The sequence below is a fragment of the Labeo rohita genome, chromosome 14, assembly GCF_022985175.1.
Source record: "Labeo rohita strain BAU-BD-2019 chromosome 14, IGBB_LRoh.1.0, whole genome shotgun sequence".
Lineage (NCBI taxonomy): Eukaryota > Metazoa > Chordata > Actinopteri > Cypriniformes > Cyprinidae > Labeo > Labeo rohita.
In genome coordinates, this window is record NC_066882.1 from 18,384,137 (window position 1) to 18,402,432 (window position 18,296).

Here is an 18,296-nt window from a genome sequence, read left to right on the forward strand (position 1 = left end):
AAGGCAGTTAAGATAGTTTCTAAACACATTATAAATGTTAGCAATGTATTGCTAAAATACATTACGTAGTATTGAATGGTGGAGTTAGATTGTTCAACAGTTTTTCACCAGTTTTGTTTTCAGAATTCTTTGGGCGACCTGAAATCCTGGGTTGCCAGGTTTTCACAGCAAAACCCACCCAATTGTTACTCAAACCTAGTCTAAATCTAGCCCAATCGTGTTTCGGAGGGGTCCCCAGGTAAAAATCGCTTTCCGGGGGCGGTAAAATACACATTTCTTGGTAAAATTCGCATTATGGACCCTTTTTACAAGCCTGTGATGACGCGTTTTAACGGTCATCATCATCATAAATCCTTTAAGCTTTTTTATATTTTGATTTTTAAAAATATGTATGTGCATTTATAACACTGTATTTATATTATACCACCTTTTCATCAAGTTACTAAAAAATTAGTTAACACTATGCGAGGGTGTTTCTAATGCCGCGTCTATTGGTGGGAGGGTAAATTTTACATTGATCTCTCTTCTGACTGCCAATATCTCTCTCAATTTTTTTCCTTTGAATGAAAGTCGTGAAAAGACTATCCTGTAGTTTTTTATTTTGTTATTTGAGCAAATGGGAATGCAAAAAAATATATTTGTGGTACTCTCCCATTCAACTGTGGCGCCTTCCGCTATGAGAAACCCGGAAATGGGAGAAAGGTCCGTTATTTCGCGTATTTTAACATTCACATTTGGCTAGTTTGGTTATTAACATTTTTCTGTTGTGAGATAAACTCAGAACACATCTATTGCTTTATACGGACTTCAGCTGTTTTTAAAATGGTCTTAAGTCTTAAATTTCCCTTTATAAAACCTGCAGAAACCCTGTGGTAATTAGTTTAACACAATTTATACTGGAGAGAAGGATGAATGCACAGTTAAATCCACTGTTTCAAAGTTATTCAGCCCTCTGAACAAGCTGACGGAAGTATTTCAAGATGTCTTCCCTAATTTCAGATATGTTCACTCTGGGAAACCACCTCATTACAGGTCTGCCATCTGGCCCCACCAGAAACTTCTCAAAGTTCCACTTGATGTCATTGACTTTGAGAGGTTCCCAAAACAATCTGTTGGTGGGGTTACCAAAGCTGTCTCCCACAGGTGGGCAAGCATTCTGAAAGAGAAAGAAATACAGGTTCTTGAATCCAAGAAGTTCATGTCTTTCTGTTTTTCTTTCTTCTGTCAAAAAGAAATTAAGGTTTTTGAGGAAAACATTCCAGGATTTTTCTCCATATAGTGGACTTTAATGGTGGCCAACGTGTTGAAGTTTTAGTTTCAGTGCAGCTTCAAAGGGCTATACACGATCCCAGCCGAGGAATAAGGGGTAAGGGTCTTATGTGCTTGTCTTGCACTAGCTCTGTGATGCACATCTTTGCGCATCGCGTAATCAAGTTGTAAAGGTCACACATGGTAAGTTCTTTGTCTGTGTACTTCGGTTCAGAAGGGGAGGGTAGGACGAAAAACTCTCATTTTCTTCTCCAATTTCAAAATCACCCAACGTTGTTTTACCTTTTTCGTAAAAGGCATTTGACGTTCTTTGCACGTTTGCGTTGTAAATGCGTGATTACATAATGCGTAAGGTTGAGCTACTGAAAGACTTTAAATCTGTGGTTCACTGAAAATGCAGTTTGGACCTTCAATCCATTGATCAACACTATATGGAGAAAAATCCTGGAATGTTTTCCACAAAAGCCTTATTTTTTTTCAAATGTAGAAAGAAAGACATGAACATCTTGGATGACATGGGGATGAGTTAATTCTGGAAGTGAACAAATCCTTTAAGTGTCATTTAAACATTCTAATGTTTTTTGGGGCCTCTATATATTCCAAAATGGCAAATGGGTTTAAATTTCAGATTAATTTTTAACTGACAAATTTTGTCTTGGAAAGTTGGTCCTAAGAGGCTATTTTTTGGCATGAGGTGTTGCAAGCAATTTCAGATTTAATTTTTTTTTAGTAGACAATGACCAACCTTTAAAAATTTGAAAAGGGCATGTTCATTGACTCCATTCACATCCAGCTTCTCAAATAACTGGAAATTTGGAACGTATCCTTTGCCTGGACGGATATATCTGTGAAGACAAGGAGAAATCTGTTTCATCAGGGGTCTGTCTATAAGGAAAACAAATAGAGACTTTAGAGAGTCATGGCCAGAGAAGTGGCTTCAGATATCACTCCAGAAAAGAGCCTTTAGGTTCAAGATATATGATATGTGCAGTAATTTAAAGGGGATGACAGATGAGAAAGACAAGCTAATTGCACTCTGTCTGATGCTCAGGTAGTTTTGGCTCGTGAGTGATGGCTAGTAACCTCAAGGTTAAAATACTCTTGAGAAACCTTCAGCCTTCAGTGTCTTCTGATTAAAACTTGAGTCATTTATCTTTTGGATGTCTTGCACAATAAGTTTTTAAAACCACACACACTTGTGTGTTATTTTAATATTTTTATACTATATAGTAGTACTAAAGTAGCTTTAGTAATTTTATGTGCTTTTGTCATTTTTTTCAAAATATTTTTATATTTACCTTTTAATGTATTTTTTTAGTTTTAGTAAGCAAAGTTAATTCAAGTTTAAGTATAAAAATAATTTTCTTCTAAATACATTTTTCTTTTATTTTACACTTTAGCTTTATTTCAATTAACAAAACCGTAACACTGGTTTCACGACCACAGTTTCTTTTTCCAAAGAGTAACATGAACTCACTTTAATCCAGGAAGAATTTCATAATTTTTTCCAGGCTCTTGCATCCCAAATTGGTTGCAAGGAAAGCCGAGAATGATGAATCCATAATCTCGGAGCTCCTCTTGTAGTGCATTCAGTTCTATACAGATAACACATAATTCTCAGTCAATACAATTATCATGAACAGGTTTCATATTTGCTCTTCAAGCTTTGCTGTCGTGAGGTGTAATATATATATTTGCACAAATTAATTTGCAAACATAACTAATATTTGTGTTAAGTCAAATAATTTGCATACTTACCCACATACTGGAAGGTTAGTCCTCAGTAGGTGGCCACATTGACAATGAGGACATACTTCCCAGCATACTGGGAGAATGGGATGTACTGGGTCCCATTTATGGTTTTCGCACCATAGCTGTGTATAGTTTCACTCAAACCTGGGTTACAGACCTGAGACAGACAAATGTAACGCTGTACCACAATTACAAAGTAGGGAAACATGAACATGAAAAGTATAGGTAACGCTTTAGATTACAACCCGCAAAGAACTACGTAAGTAAACTGAATTTACGGTGTACGTTTCTGTAATTGTAGTGTACCTATAAAGAACGTACATGTAGGTATAAGGGAACAATATGTTACGTTTTGGTAATAGAGAGTAACAACCAGATATGCAACCTGCAAAGAACTGCGTAAGTAAACTAAAGTTACGGTGAATGTTTCGTATTTATATTGTACCTACGTGTAAGTATAAGGGAACAATAGGTTACGTTTGGGTAATAACGGGGTAGCAAACAGATATACAAATAATTTATAATGGATTAATTTTTAAAAACTTAACAGGTACCTGTTCTATTAAATCGTACGTTTGGTGTATCTATACGTAAGCTTTTTTAAATTACTGGGAAATTATACTCTTGTTCCATGTAATTACAGGGTAATTGTGCCATCTGCGGGTTGTAAATTAAAGTGGCGATTGTGTCCCTCTTGTTCGACGAAGTTACAGGGTACAATACATATAACAACGCGACGTAAAATGTGGTTCTACAAAATGTACATTTATTTACATTTTTACAGACACTTAATGTACAATACTGACATATTTACATCATCTAAACATTTAACGTTTACTTAATATGAAATTATAACATTTCATTCTGTTCTGTGTGATTTCTGTTGCCAGCTCGTTTCCAAGAATAGGTCTACATAATGTTATCATGACTACACGTTAAACCCTTAAAATAAATAATATTTCTGCAATCATTTAATCATTCATGTAATATTAACTTCGTTTGCCGTGGTGGAACACAAAGGCGTTTTCTCTAACATGCTGTGACTAACAATACAACCATAAAATACACCGAACACGCATCATAATTACAAATTAAACAATTTTATTTGTGTGCTGTAACCCAGATCTTCAGAATCCATACGATTTGCGAGGACAAGAACCAAATTCAAGGCTTTGTCCGGCGATCTTCATCTCCATCTCTAGCAGCGAGTCCAGCAGCAACAGCCATAAGCCCGTGCTAAAGTGCATTTTGCGACAGGAAAATCGGACGTTCATTGGCTCTCGCCTGCATTCGTCACAGATTACGACATGCCGTGTTTCTGGTGAGATGTGTTGGAATGACGCGCGGGCGCCTTCGAGGAGTGGATCAAGACAATAATCTGGATAATATTTTCAGCGATTAACAATTTAAATTCTGCTCATCCTACAGCACCTCAAACCTACTGTATTCTGCCAGAGAGGACTGCGGCTGCAAACGCATTGTTATTTGGATTAACGTTACTTTTTTGTATGGCTGTTGACATTTTTGCAATAAATAAATGATTGTGATTGCACTTTCCTGTTTTTTATATTTTTTATTACTGTTCAGTCATAGTTAACGTTAGGTTTAGAGGTAGAAGTGGGATTAGCGACTATAAAAAAATATTTTTAGATATATTTTCAGATTGTGTGTTTATGTATTGTACCTACCCTGTAACTTCCTTGAACAAGGGGGTAACAATCGCCACTTTAATTTACAGCCCGCAGAGGGCACACTTACCCTGTAACTACATGGAACAAGAGTATAATTTCCCAGTAATTTTAAAAAGCTTACGTATAGATACACCAAACTTACGATTTAATAGAACAGGTACCTGTTAAGTTTTTAAGTAATTCCATTATAAATTATTTGTATATCTGTTTGCTACCCCGTTATTACCCAAACGTAACATATTGCTCCCTTATACTTATACGTAGGTACAATATAAATACGAAACATACACTGTAACTTTAGTTTACTTACGCAGTTCTTTGCAGGTTGCATATCTGGTTGTTACCCCCGAATTACCAAAACGTAACATAGCCTATTGTTCTCTTACACCTACACATACGTACTAATAGGTACACTATAATTACAGAAACGTACACCGTAAATTCAGTATACTTATATAGTTCTTTGCATGTTGCATATCTGGTTTGTTATCCCCTTATTACCCAGATATAACATATTGTTCCCTTATACCTACATGTACGTTCTTTATAGGTACACTATAATTGCAGAAACATACACCGTAAATTCAGTTTACTTACGTAGTTCTTTGCGGGTTGTAATCTAAAGCGTTACCAAAGTATACAGTTCGAAAGTTTGGGTCGTTAAGATATATACAGTGCCTTGCGAAAGTATTCATACTATCACATTTTGTTATATTGCTGCCTTATGTTGAACTGGTTTAAATTACTTTTTTTCCACATCAATCTATACCCCATACACCATATAATGACAAAGCAAAACCAGAATTGTTACAACTTAAACTGTAAATGTATTCAAAAGAAAAACTGAAATAACTACATTGCATAAGTATTCATACCCTTAATTGGTGGAGTGTAGCAGTGATGTTTCTCAGTAGGTTTCTCCTATTTCCATATATGATCATGGAGCTTAACTAGCTCAGGTTGATGGACACTACTCTAACTAAAGCCCTTCTCCATCATTTGCTCAGTTTGGCCAGGAGGCCAGTTCTAGGAATAATCCTGGTTGCTTCAAACTTCTTCCATTACAGATAATAGAAGCTACATGCTTCTGTGAAATTTCAGTGCGGCAGAATTTTCCTGAACTCTTCCCCAGGTGTGTGCATTGACACAATCCTATTTCGTAGCTCTAAAGGCTGTTTTTTTTAACCTCAGGGTTTGGTTTTTGCTCTGATATTTTGCTCTTTTATTAAGATGGGTGTGCCTTTCCAAATCATACTCAAATGAATTTGCCACAGGTTAACTCCACTCGAAGTGTAGTAACATCTACAAGCAATATGAATGCTTCTGAGCAAAATTTCCAACTGTCCCAAATAAGGGTGTGAATACTTATGAAATGGAGTCATTTAAGTTTTTTATTTTTAATAAATTTCCAAAGATGTTAAAAATTAGTTTTTTTGCTTTGCCATTATGGTGTATGAGGTGTAACAAAAGGCAGCAACATAACAAAACATTAAAAAATGTGAAGGGGTATGAATACTTTCGTAAGCAGTGTTGCCAAGTCCGCGGGAAACACTGTTGCCGTGGGTTGTTTTTTATGTCTGTGGGTTGAGTCGACCCCGATACTGTCATATTTAGCCCCTAAAATGCAAATATACCAGGGGAACCCCAACAAAAAACGCGTACTTTATCCCGCCAGAATGCGATTTCGCAATTCTGCAGGTTTTGTTTTGAAAACCTGGCAACCCTGTTCGCATGGCACTGTATAATACTTGAATTGATGAATTGATCAGACATTCATAATGCTAGAAAAATACTTTTATTTAAAGTAAGTGCTGTTTTTTTTAACTTAATATTTCACAAAGGATCCTGAAAAAATCACGGTTATCACGTTTTTTTTATAAAAAATAGTAAGCAGCACTAGAATGATTTCTGAAGAATCATGTGACACTGAAAATGGAAATAATGGTTGCTGAAAATCCAGTTTGCTGTCACAGGAATAAAACATAAAACATTTTAAAGCAGAAAATGGTTATTTAAAATTGTAATAATATTTCATATTAATTCTATTATTTTTCAGCAAATAAATGCAGCATAAGAACATTAAATAAAATGATTATTTAAACATTGTAGTGACCTTTGTATTCTCGCTCAAAATTGTGAAATCCCAGGCACGCCTTTTATCATTAAACAAGCTAATTTTCAAAAAAACAAAAAACAAAACAAAACTGGATGTGACTAATATGTTAGTAAAGAAATGAACAAAACTGTAATATAATACATTTTAAATTTTTAATATCACATAATAGTTGTGTTTTTAAGAATAGCAATGTTTTACGGTTACATCAGTTTGAAGCTGTAGTAGTGAAGTTACGATATCCTGACCAGGCAAAGTAAATATTTACCTTTACTTGACTTTTGCTATTTGTTATTTGAAGTGCTTAAAAAAAAGAACTGTTACAAAACATTCTGTTATTTTTACTATATATATCCCTGGACTTAAGAACTGAACATGATTCTTGTATTTTTCCCTCCATTTATTTAATTATTTTCAGTCTCAGTTACTGTGGCAACCCACTGCACCTGCTACCGCATGGTGAAAACAGTGCGCACCATCAAATCACACTGATTTATGGGCAATAACCTAAACATCTTACAGCACTGTCTTAAAAACATGCTTTGATACAAAGATTATACAAAATAATTTGATACAAGTTTGTTCCTGTATTTACTTTTAGGCTTCAGCGTAACATGCAAATACTTGGATGTTGTTTACTCAGCCTATGCTTTAATACCAAGCATTGCCTTTACTTTAATTCAAAGGAAATGTGCTTTTGTACCTTATTCTCATGTTCACTATTACTGGTTTAAAGATTTACCCAATTTTGCAATCCAGTGTTACTAAAATAGCATATTTTAAAGACTAAGAATTGTTTAGTAATAGTCATAACATCTTACCTGGGTATTGGATAGTCCACTAACTTTCTGTAGAAGACCCACCAAGACCAGAGCAGAGATCCAGGGATTCTTCTGGTTCCCCATGAGGGTGACGTGTGGCCCCTGCAGGGTGTCTGTGTGCTGTCTAAATGAAGCGTGGCTGAGCTGGAGATGAAAAACACTGGAGGAGAGTGACGCAGACTAGCCAATAATATCCAGCCTCATCCCACATATTGACATAGTGAATACATTCATGGCTTGTTTATCCCAACTCTAACCTAAGTTTCGATTGTAATCTAGTTTGAAATTAATGTATTTGATTATAACAATTACTGTAATGTGAGGCTATAAAAACACCACTTTAATAGTAGTGAAACAGTTGACAGTTATTTTGGTCACCGGTCTTTCAACAGCTCGTCTGTAACACTGATATCACAAAAAGTGCAGGAAATCCTTTCACAAGCATGCAAACAATTTGCGTAAGGGAATAACTTCGCTTCAGGTTTATAGTCACTCTAAAAATGATATTTCAAAATTGTAAAAAAGGCTTACTGGAGTACATTTCACAACAACAAAAAAAAGCTTTTTCTGTCATTCTACTTTCATGTTTATTTCAGTGTGTTAGTTGCTGATTCTTTGTAACTGATTGTGAAATATACTAGTAAAATCTGAGTAAAAATGTTTCTACACTTTTGCTTAGAGTTTATATTAAGCTTATATTAAGATTTGTATCCATTTAATGACACATCTTAGATTTTGAATTATTTTTAAATCCACATTCAGCATTTAAGAAGGACAACATTCACCCTTCCGAGATGCCAAAGTGAGGCCTTTTCTAATGCAACACAATCAAGTACAAAATTTGTTATTTTTTATTACTCACCTCAACTCAAACCTTGATTATGTTTAGCTTAGATGGTACTTCATAGCATTGCACCTGCACATACTGGTGCTTTATATTCTAAAAAGCAGCGGAAGGTTTCAGATCGTATTGTTAACCTTTTAAAAATATTAAAGGTTATGCTTAAATATAGTGGAGTGGCAGCTTTCAGCTATTATGTTTAAATTATGAAAGCTGTTAAGAGTAGCAAAGCCATCAGGTGCTTTTATCTTATGCAGCATTTAAACTTTGTCTTATATGCATTAATACGTATAATTATTTTGTTATTTTTACTAAGATATAATAGAAACAATGATGTAAATGATATACACTACCAGTCAAAAGTTTTTGAACAGTAAGGGTTTTTTTTTTTTTTTTTTTTTTGTATTTATTTGATCCAAGGTACAGAAAAAAACAGTAAAATTATGAAATATTTTTACTATTTAAAACGACTATTTTCTATTTGAATATTTTTAAAAAAGAAATTTATTCCTGTGATTTCAAAGCTGATTTTTTGGCATCATTACTCCAGTCACATGATCCTTCAGGAATCATTCTAATATTCTGATTTGCTGCTATTAGAATGATTTCTGAAGGATCATGTGACACTGAAGACTGGGAGTAATGATGCTAAAAATGTAACTTTGAATCACAGGAATAAATTACATTTTAAATTATATTCAAATAGAAATCAGTTATTTTAAACAGTAAAAATATTTCACAATATTACTGCTTTTGCTGTATTTTGGATCAAATAAATGCAGGCTTGGTGAGCTGAAAAGTCTTTTTTTAAACATTAAAAATCTTACCATTCAAACACTTTTGACTGGTAGTGCATACATATATAAGAGCTGTGCAAAATCAATCACATTAAGTGCAGAATAAATATTTTTGAGAAAAAAAATAGATATTAAACATTTCATTATGTTAAACATGAATAATCCAAGTGGTTGCAGTGCAGGTGCTATGTCAACAGAAACAGGTGTCTGCCTCCTTTTGTTTGCAGAACAAATTACTCAGTTGATTGATTGATTAGTGGATTTTTTGCACATCGCACTTGACTGTAAGGCAATGGAGAAAAATACAAGCATAAACAAACAAACATAATTCTTGGTTGCGTAAGAATAATGATTACATATGCGAGGACAAAAGAGAAGCTATAGGTTCAAAAAGACAAAAGACTATTTCTATGTTTATGTATGTATGAACAGCAGGGGCGCTATTGACACAAAAGCGGAAAAACAGAACGCGATCACGTATGATGACGTATGCTCGTTACGTCGGCAGCAGGAACTCAGTCAGAAATGGCGACGCTGCTGCAGCCAGAGAAAGTGCTTTATCTCGTCCGTGGCGAGAAAAAGATTCGAGTTCCGCTCTCCCAGCTGTATTTTTGCCGATATTGCAGTGAGCTGCGGTCTCTGGAATGCGTGTCACATGAAGTAAGTAACGCGGGGCGTGACGTTTAGTTGAGACAATACATGTTAGCCATGCTAAGAGCGAGCTAACAGGCTATTGATGACAGTGTAGTTCCCGCCTATCAGTCTAAGTGGAACAAATTCGGGCTCTGTGATTGGCTAGGTTATCCTTCTGTCATAAGTTATACGGCAGTAGAGCTATTCTATTGGTTTTGAAACCAGTCAGTTAACTTTTGTACCACCCACTTTTTTTTAGGGATTTGACAAGCTAAAAGCTAGTCGAAGAATTCTGAATGAAACGTGTTCTGTTCTGTTTTCGTTCGTTTCTATTATGTGCATACGTAGATTAAAAGATGAATGAGGTTCTAAAATCAACATGTTAATGCTTGCAGCAGCCATTCGTGTTATTTTAAGGGGATAAACAGTACCACACCCTGTAGAGACAGCTTGGGCTGTTTTAATTGTTTATTTATTAATTTTTTTACTAAAGCAATGTGTGAATTTGACCTCTGGTACAATGATTAACTTCCATTTAGCTTGTCTGTACTTTTCCAGTACGTGTAATATAATTTCTTTGTGCAAAAACACATATGCTTGTCCTAAAATGTCATTTCTTGGTGTTATGCCTCTTATATAGGTCGATTCCCATTTCTGTCCCAGCTGTCTGGAGAACATGCCGTCAGCTGAGGCCAAGCTCAAGAAGAATAGGTAACGTTAAACCACATCTGTGCTAAATGTCTGACAGGCCTGTAAATTAATAACTCAATCATCTAACATCATCTGTAATGTGACATTTATCATTAACTAATAACATGCTTGATGTGTTCATAAGTCACTAGCTGCACTTTTTACATTCATTTGACAAACTGTTTATGATAATATGGGACCCTGGACCATAAAACCAGTCATAAGGGTCAATCTTTTGAAATTGAAAAAGCTTTCCACTGATGTAAGGTTTGTTAGGAAAGGACAATATTTGGCCAAGATACAGCTATTTGAAGATCTGGAATCTGAGGGTTCAAAAAAATCGCCTATAAAGTTGTCCAAAAGAAGTTCTTAGCAGTGCATATTAATAATCAGAAATTAAGTTTTGATATATTTACAGTAGGAAATTTACAAAATATCTTCATGGAACATGATATACTTAATATTAGGGATGGAACGGTTCGCGGTAAAAAACAAACCGTACGGTTCTCCATACATGGTTCGGCATGCACTAGTGCTGCGGTTGAACCTAAATCTGACAACGCATCTGTAATATAGTTTGTTATAAATAACAACACGTAAAACAAACAGGGTTTGGCTAATGTACGTTTCTGTTGATGGATGCGGGTTCTGGCCTCCAAGTACATTATAACAACAGTGATTGTGGGGGGGGGGTGTTGGAACGTGGACAAACCATTTACTCTTGATCAATGCGAAAGCTATATGCTGGAATATGAGCTGTCATTTATTTCGTCATCGTGCTGATAGCACGCATGCACAGGTGAGACCTGAACAGCACATGTTAATATCTGTGATCAAACTAAACTCATTTAAGCCTTGCCAGTTTAAACATTTAAAAGCCAGAGGATGCGAATGGTAATTTTGACCCATACAGTGTATAATTGGCTATTGCGACAAATATACCCGTTCTACTTGCGACTGGTTTTGTGGTCCAGGGTCACATATTATGTCAGGTCACATAGATTGTGTTTCCTCGTGATGCTGTTACATGTTTAGTGATCTATTGGTTTCAGGTGTGCCAATTGCTTTGACTGTCCATGCTGTATGCACACCCTCTCCACACGGGCCACCAACATCCCAGCACCACTGCCTGATGACCCAACCAAAACCACAATGAAGAAGGCCTACTATCTGGCCTGTGGATTTTGTCGCTGGACCTCAAGAGATGTAGGCATGGCTGACAAATCTGTGGGTGAGTGATGGCACTTCCTGATGTGGACATATGTACCAGTGTCTGTATTTGTAAACTCAGATGAATTGAACTATAATCTTTCCTATATAATCCAATTATGTTTTTCATTTGAATGGTTCAATAGTATTATTATGTTGTGATTAAATGGGTTCATTTTATGCATGCTATAAATAAACATAAAAATGTTGCAATGTCCTGACCAGAAGTGATGTGTTCACTGTAATTTTACTGTCCAGGGTCATAATTGTAGCTTATTATAGAATATCACACTTATTAATCAGGATTTTGGGGTAATTATATTTCACTCTGGGTTGGAAAAAGTCAGAAATAGAATCAAGTGACCAAAAAATGTTGAAGTTAACATAAGGACATTTTACTTGTTGCTTTGTGTCTGGTTGGAACATTTTTGTCTGCATGGATGTTGTAGTAAAACATTGTTTATTTTATCTTAGCCAGTGGAGGATGGCAGGAACCTGAAAACCCTCATACTCAGAGGGTATGTCTAAAACAATATCTCCTCTTATTAAATAAATGTAACGTTTTTTATCTGACTTTCTCAGGTGCTTGACAAAATCAATTATTATCTCTATGTAGATCAACAAGCTGATTGAGTATTACCAGCAGCTGGCTCAAAGAGAGAAGCTGGAGAGAGACAGGAAGAAGCTGGCACGAAGACGCCCGTTCATGCCTCAGGCTTTCTCGGTAAACACTCACACCACTGTGTTTAGAAACACCCTTCTAACCTAACATTTATTTTCCATTTAGTAAGCACTAAACGGGTGTGGTTTGTCTTGTCTTGAGTCTAAACTTGCACACTTTTGTCAAAAAACGTAACCGTTATACTGAAGTACAGCTTATTTTGTGTTGTAATTTTCTTTAATTGTGAAAATGTGTAATAAATAAAATTTTGCGCATTTTGTATAAAACTAAAATGTGTAATTTTTTTTTTTTTTTTTTTTTTTTTTTTTACATCTTTACTTTAAATTTGCTTCAAAGCTGGCTAAGTTTACTAAACCTAGCAGGGTCTCAAATGTAACTACATAACGTTTTTTCTAATGTTTGGTGTACATATACAGTACATTTTAAAAGTTTGGGGTTAGTAAGTTTTTATTTATTTTTTTAGGTTGCATTAAATTGATCAAAAGTGTATGTGTAAAGACATTTATTATGCTAAAAAAGATTTTTATTTAAAATAAATGTTGTATTCATCAAAGAATCCTGAAAAAGTGTTTTTATAAAAATATTAAGCAGCCAAACAGTTCATAATACTACTAAATATTTCTTGAGCACCAAATCAGCATATTAGAATGATTTCGGAAGGATCATGTGACACTGGAGGCTGTAGTATTGACTCTTGAAAATTTAGTTTTCCCATCACAGAAATAACTTACAATTTAAAATATATCAAAATAGAAATCAGTGATTTTAAATTCAAAAATTATTTTAAAACATTGCTCTTTGTACTGTATTGCAATTAAATAATTGCAGCCTTGGTGAGCATAAAAAGTTCAAAAATCTTACCAACCCCAAACTTTTGGACAGTAGTGTATTTGGAGAAATTTCTAACCCTGTAAAACATTTTTTTTTAATTGATACTGACAGCACTTTGAGCTGCATGTCTTGTTTACCAATGCAATCCTTGTTTCCTTGTGCTTCAAACTGCCACTTTAATGTTTGCTTGGATGCATTTGTTTCACTTGATTCTGTCTCTCTCCTTTTCTTTGCTTGTGCACGCTGATATTTTTGGTTTTATACCCCTCTCCAGCAACACACTATTCACGTGGTGGTGAGTGGTATTTTTTTTTTCCCCACAATTCATACAGAAACACTAAGAAGGTCTTTCTTTTCTCCCAATCCTTCCATCAGTTTAGCATGTCTAATCTGTTACTAAATGACTTTGCTGATCACATGAGCTTCACTATTGCTACTTGGAATTCTCTCCACAATCGAATCTTTGTATTTGGCAGGCGATATTTTTAATGGGACAGTCCTGGTTGGTTGGTATTTATTTTTGGAGTTTATTCGTTTATTAATGAAGCTTGAAGTTTATTTGCAGACTTATTTGATTATATAGTTATAGAACAAGATTTCATCCGGAATCAATCGTTCAGTCAATCAGCCGGTTTCCTGAAAGCAAGTTTTTAGACAACGTTTGTCCTTAAACTATGTTAACTATTACTAAATGCACCATTTCAGCAGACACTAGCATTTATCTAATAATAATGAGATGTATTTTAAACCTAGAATAACTATTATCATAGACTTAAGTGGTCTTTGTTTATGTTTGAAAGGAGAAGTATGGACTGGGAACCAGACTACAGAGACAGAGATCTGGCGCCCCAGTCAGTGCCCTTTATGGCCTTTCGTAAGTATTGCCTTTCAAAAAAATGTTAAGTGCATCCCACTGCTTAGTGTTGTTTGTTAAAGCAGGTATTATTATGTTGAGTACCAATATAATTGATGCATCCCATATTAAATTATTGTGGATGTTGTCTATATGATGCTGAATTGTTTTCAGTTTAAAAGAAGGAGAGGACCAAAAGGAAATCACTATAGAGCCAGCACAGGCTTTGGATGAAGTGGAGCCCCTGCCTGAAGACTATTACACTCGCCCTGTCAACCTTCCTGAAGGTTGGTCTCATCCCTGCTTCACTCTGTAATACTACTGTATTAATCTGATAGCATTTATACTGCAGTAATCACAGGCACAGCCATATAGACTCTACCGCACTCTAGACTCACAGGTGTCATAGGGCGATTTTGGAGGTTGAATGTTCAGAATCAAATTTGTAGGAATTAAAATTGATATAATTGAAGTTCGCTATTCTAAGGCAATAATTTTTTGACTACATCTTTATTGATGTGGTTATATGATGCATATTTTAAACATTGCTTGTGTTTCAATGCAGTAACGACTCTTCGCCAGAGACTGCTACAGCCTGATTTTCAGCCCGCAGGAGCTTCACAGCTGCACCCCAGACACAAGCACCTGCTAATGAAACGCTCTCTGCGGTGCAGGGTATGAGAATACATTCACAGCTTCTCTTTCACTCCAAAGAAAGCCAATCAGGAAGCTGCCATTGAATTGCTAAGCTAAAATCTTTCAGCCTGTTTTTCTTTTGTATATAATACCTTCAAAAACTTACGTTTTTGAAAGGAGTGTCTTATGGAATGAATGAAAAATTAAAAATGTTCTGACTTTTTTTCTCTGAATTCTGAGATATAAACTCGCAATTGTGAGTTGTTCTGAGGGGGAAAAAGAGATTGGTTTGTTTTTAGAATTGTGAGTTTATATCTCACAATTCTGACTTAATAACTCACAATTGGGTGTTATAAAGTTATAAATTATAAAGTTATAAATTTTTTCCGCAATTCCGTAATAAATTGGAAATTCTAGGAAAAAGTCAGAATTGTATATAAGTCAGAAATCAGAAATGTTTATATCTCACAAATCTGAGAAAAAAAGGTAAGAATTTTTATCACACAGTTTTGTCCAAAAAGTCAGAATTGTGACATATAAACTCTCAAATCTGACTTTCCTCAGACCTTTGCAGAATTGTGGAAGAAAAAGTCAAAATTGTGAGAGAAAAAGTTTTTTTTTTTTTTTTTAATTCAGTGGCAAAGCTGAATTTTCACAAGCCATTATTCCTTAGTGTCACATTATCCTTCTAAAATTATTCTAATATGCTGATTTGGTGCCCTTATTATTATCAGTTTTTTTAATTTTTGTAATTTTTTTCCCTTTGAAGCTTACAACAACTTGTGAAATACATTTTCCTGTAACATGACTGTTACTTTTGATCAATTTAATGCATCCTTGCTACATAAAAGCATTTATTTCTTTCAAAAAAACAAAAACTCTTTATGACCACAAACTATGAACGGTAGTTTAGATAATAAAAGCTCATTTGATTTTTCTATTTGTATTAAATTCCTGTGAGCTAATCTGCAAATCTGTGCTGTTAAATTACTATTCCTCATTTAATTTCAGAAATGTGAGCACAATCTGAGCAAACCAGAATTTAATCCAACTTCAATAAAGTTCAAAATCCAGCTTGTGGCAGTGTAAGTCCTGTGTCCTAAATTCTTATTTGCTGTTCTTTGCTTGTTTATTTGATTAAATGAATCAACTAATGATTTTTGTTCTTCTGTCCAGGAGCTATATTCCTGAAGTGAGAATCATGTCCATTCCAAACCTCCGTCATATGAAGGCAAGTTTGAGTTATACTGGTACACTTAAAATTATGCTTTTTTTAAATTATTTTATTATTATTATTTTTTTATTTGTGTTCTGTTTTTTTTTATCTGTCTGGTTATAGAACTTTTTACATTTGTAAGTAATTGTAGTGTTTTGTTGTAAAAACAGGAGAGTCAGGTTCTGCTGACCCTGACCAACCCAGTGGAGAACATCACCCATGTGTCTCTGTACACCTGTGAAGAAGGAGACCCAGATGACATTAACAGCACTGCTAAGGTAAGCCGATAACTCTAACATTACAGATGAATTATAGTGATATAAATGAGTTATGAGCAGTTTAGATGTCCTATAAAGATGGCTGGTAGTTGGTTATTGAATTGGACAATTGTGCTTATCTAGCTTGAGCTGAAGCAGAAGCAGAAGCATGACTCTCTAAAAACAATTGCACAGTTCAGACTCCAGACAGACATTGTTTACCTTGAGTGGGCCAGTGTTGGGGAAATGATAGTCATTACAGCCCTCACCATCACTGCGCTGCAGTGCGTCATTGCTTTGTGTTGTGCCCCCATGGTTTTATTATGAGATATTATTGTTTAATAGGTGCTGGTGCCCTCAAAGGAACTGGTCCTGGCAGGAAAAGATGCCGCCGCTGAGTATGATGAACTGGCAGAACCTCAAGGTTTTCAGGATGACCCAGAGTAAGAACCACCTCTGCTGATGGATGCTGAGAGCAGATAAATCAAATTAGCTTATAAATTACCAAGATTCCAGTAATACAGAGTGAGAAGCACAGATTGTGAATAGGTTATTTATTTATTAATAAGTAGGGCTGCATGGAATCAGCTTTGAATTTGAACATCAAGTTTATCACACTGCCTGAACCTTAAATATCTTTGGCTAGTTTGATGATGCTTTCAGGTACCTTATGACTTTCTAAACAATTATTCTTAGGATGTCTGCTTTTAATCATCTGATATCATCAGTTCCTGTGTTTTTACCTTCTTGTATCTTCAGTGTGGTGGCCTTTAGAAAGTCAAACAAGATCGGCTTCTTCATCAAAGTAATTCCGCAGAGGGAGGAGGGTGATGTCACTGTTGCTTTCAAACTCCGACATGATTTCCGGAACCTCGCTGCTCCGATCAGACCCACTGAGGAGGGAGAAGCCACTAGTGAGGCCATCTGGCTCACACACCATGTGGAGCTCAGCTTTGGCCCCCTGGCAACTTGAGAACGTAACACACATGAGCTACACGCACAGACATAAACACTCATAAACAGAGAAGTTAAACAACATGTGGCACTAAACTCGCTCACTAACTTATACCATCTCTCTCTCTCTTGCTCATAAAGACATTCATTATCTTGGTGAAGTGAGTGTAAATATTATCACGCACACACACACACATCATTTACAGGAACGCAGTTACTTAACAGTACACACACTACGCCTACACTTGTGCCAGATGCTTTGCGCAGTGATCTCTTTCTCGCTCTCTGTTTCTAGTGCCCCCTGCTGATGTATTGGAATGCATGTGATTACAGTGACATCACCTACTGTTATATTTCACGGTTTCAGCTCCAGTTCTACTCGGTGTTAATAAAGAGATTTAGATTGCTTCATCTAGTTTTTGTGTTAATTTAATATTTTGTATTTGCTGTAAAACAAGCAAAATGTTACTTGCAGTTGTGTGGCACTAATTAGTGAGACAGCTCATTGGTCTCTTTATCCCGTTATCTGTATTAGATCAGAGGGTGAGCACCAGTGCATTCAGCTTTATTTATCTGTCTCATGGTAGTAGCTGGAAGTCCTGATTTAGTTTCTAATATGACCGCCTTAAATGTGGTTGAACAGTCTTATCCAATAAAATGAGAAAATTGATGGATCTGGATGTGTTATTATTATTGTTATTATTTTTTTTTAAACAGGGCTGCTAAGATATGATGTGTATAGTAGCCCTGTTGAGTGTTCCTTTGTATTCTGAAAAGAACATTTAAAATATTTACTTTAAATATTAAAAAAAAAAAAAAAAAAATCTACAGGAACATCTGTTTCTGTTTATTTTCAAATTAATAATAAAAAAAAAAATCATTAAATTATTGATCTCATTATAATAAAAGGGAACAGGACTACGGTTGTCAAATGATAAAAAACTACCATAAAAGTAGATGCACTACAGGATGTTAAAATGAAGTCGTTTGAATGCTTTGTTGAAAGGCATAGTTGACTCAAAAATGAAAATTCTGTCATTAATTACTCAAT

At 35.2% G+C, this 18,296-nt stretch overlaps 3 protein-coding genes across 9 annotated transcripts in view; 2 read left to right on the forward strand and 1 right to left on the reverse strand.

Annotated features, from left to right (window-relative positions):
• tnip1 (TNFAIP3 interacting protein 1) overlaps positions 1–209 on the forward strand; it is a 22,198-nt gene extending 21,989 nt beyond the window's left edge. For all 6 annotated transcript variants that reach the window (XM_051127028.1, XM_051127029.1, XM_051127027.1 and 3 more), the window contains one exon: positions 1–209. This exon is cut by the window's left edge and continues 2,352 nt beyond it. The gene's annotated coding sequence lies outside the window, so the exon portion shown is untranslated.
• The window catches only part of gpx3 (glutathione peroxidase 3), an 8,450-nt gene extending 636 nt beyond the window's left edge, over positions 1–7,814 (reverse strand). Inside the window, exons 1-5 of the mRNA XM_051127033.1 lie at positions 7,647–7,814; positions 3,028–3,178; positions 2,747–2,864; positions 2,015–2,114; positions 1–1,156 (exon numbers count right to left, since the gene is read on the reverse strand). The exon at positions 1–1,156 is cut by the window's left edge and continues 636 nt beyond it. Of these exons, the coding sequence (XP_050982990.1) occupies positions 941–1,156; positions 2,015–2,114; positions 2,747–2,864; positions 3,028–3,178; positions 7,647–7,730 (669 nt within the window). The 5' untranslated portion in view covers positions 7,731–7,814 and the 3' untranslated portion in view covers positions 1–940. The remainder of the gene's footprint in view (positions 1,157–2,014; positions 2,115–2,746; positions 2,865–3,027; positions 3,179–7,646) is intronic.
• Positions 7,815–9,767: 1,953 nt separating this feature from the next.
• On the forward strand, positions 9,768–17,919 carry dctn4 (dynactin 4). 2 transcript variants are annotated; one of them, XM_051127957.1, is made up of 14 exons: positions 9,768–9,944; positions 10,558–10,628; positions 11,660–11,838; positions 12,291–12,334; positions 12,433–12,540; positions 13,604–13,624; positions 14,130–14,203; positions 14,357–14,469; positions 14,748–14,857; positions 15,830–15,903; positions 15,995–16,049; positions 16,205–16,312; positions 16,637–16,734; positions 17,051–17,919. In XM_051127957.1, the coding sequence occupies exons 1-14, from the start codon at positions 9,774–9,776 to the stop codon at positions 17,262–17,264; spliced, it is 1,440 nt and encodes a 479-aa protein (XP_050983914.1). In that variant the 5' UTR covers positions 9,768–9,773; the 3' UTR covers positions 17,265–17,919. The 2 variants fall into 2 exon arrangements, with proteins under 2 accessions (XP_050983914.1, XP_050983915.1); XM_051127958.1 differs by lacking the exon at positions 13,604–13,624.
• The last annotated feature ends 377 nt before the right edge of the window (positions 17,920–18,296 follow it).

Coding starts and splice junctions, on each gene's coding strand:
- dctn4 (XM_051127957.1), top strand. CDS start 9,774: ATGCTCGTTACGTCGGCAGCAGGAACTCAGTCAGAAATGGCGACGCTG. Junction 12,335..12,432: donor AAAACCCTCATACTCAGAGG/GTATGTCTAAAA, acceptor ATCTCTATGTAG/ATCAACAAGCTGATTGAGTA. Junction 15,904..15,994: donor AAAATCCAGCTTGTGGCAGT/GTAAGTCCTGTG, acceptor TCTTCTGTCCAG/GAGCTATATTCCTGAAGTGA.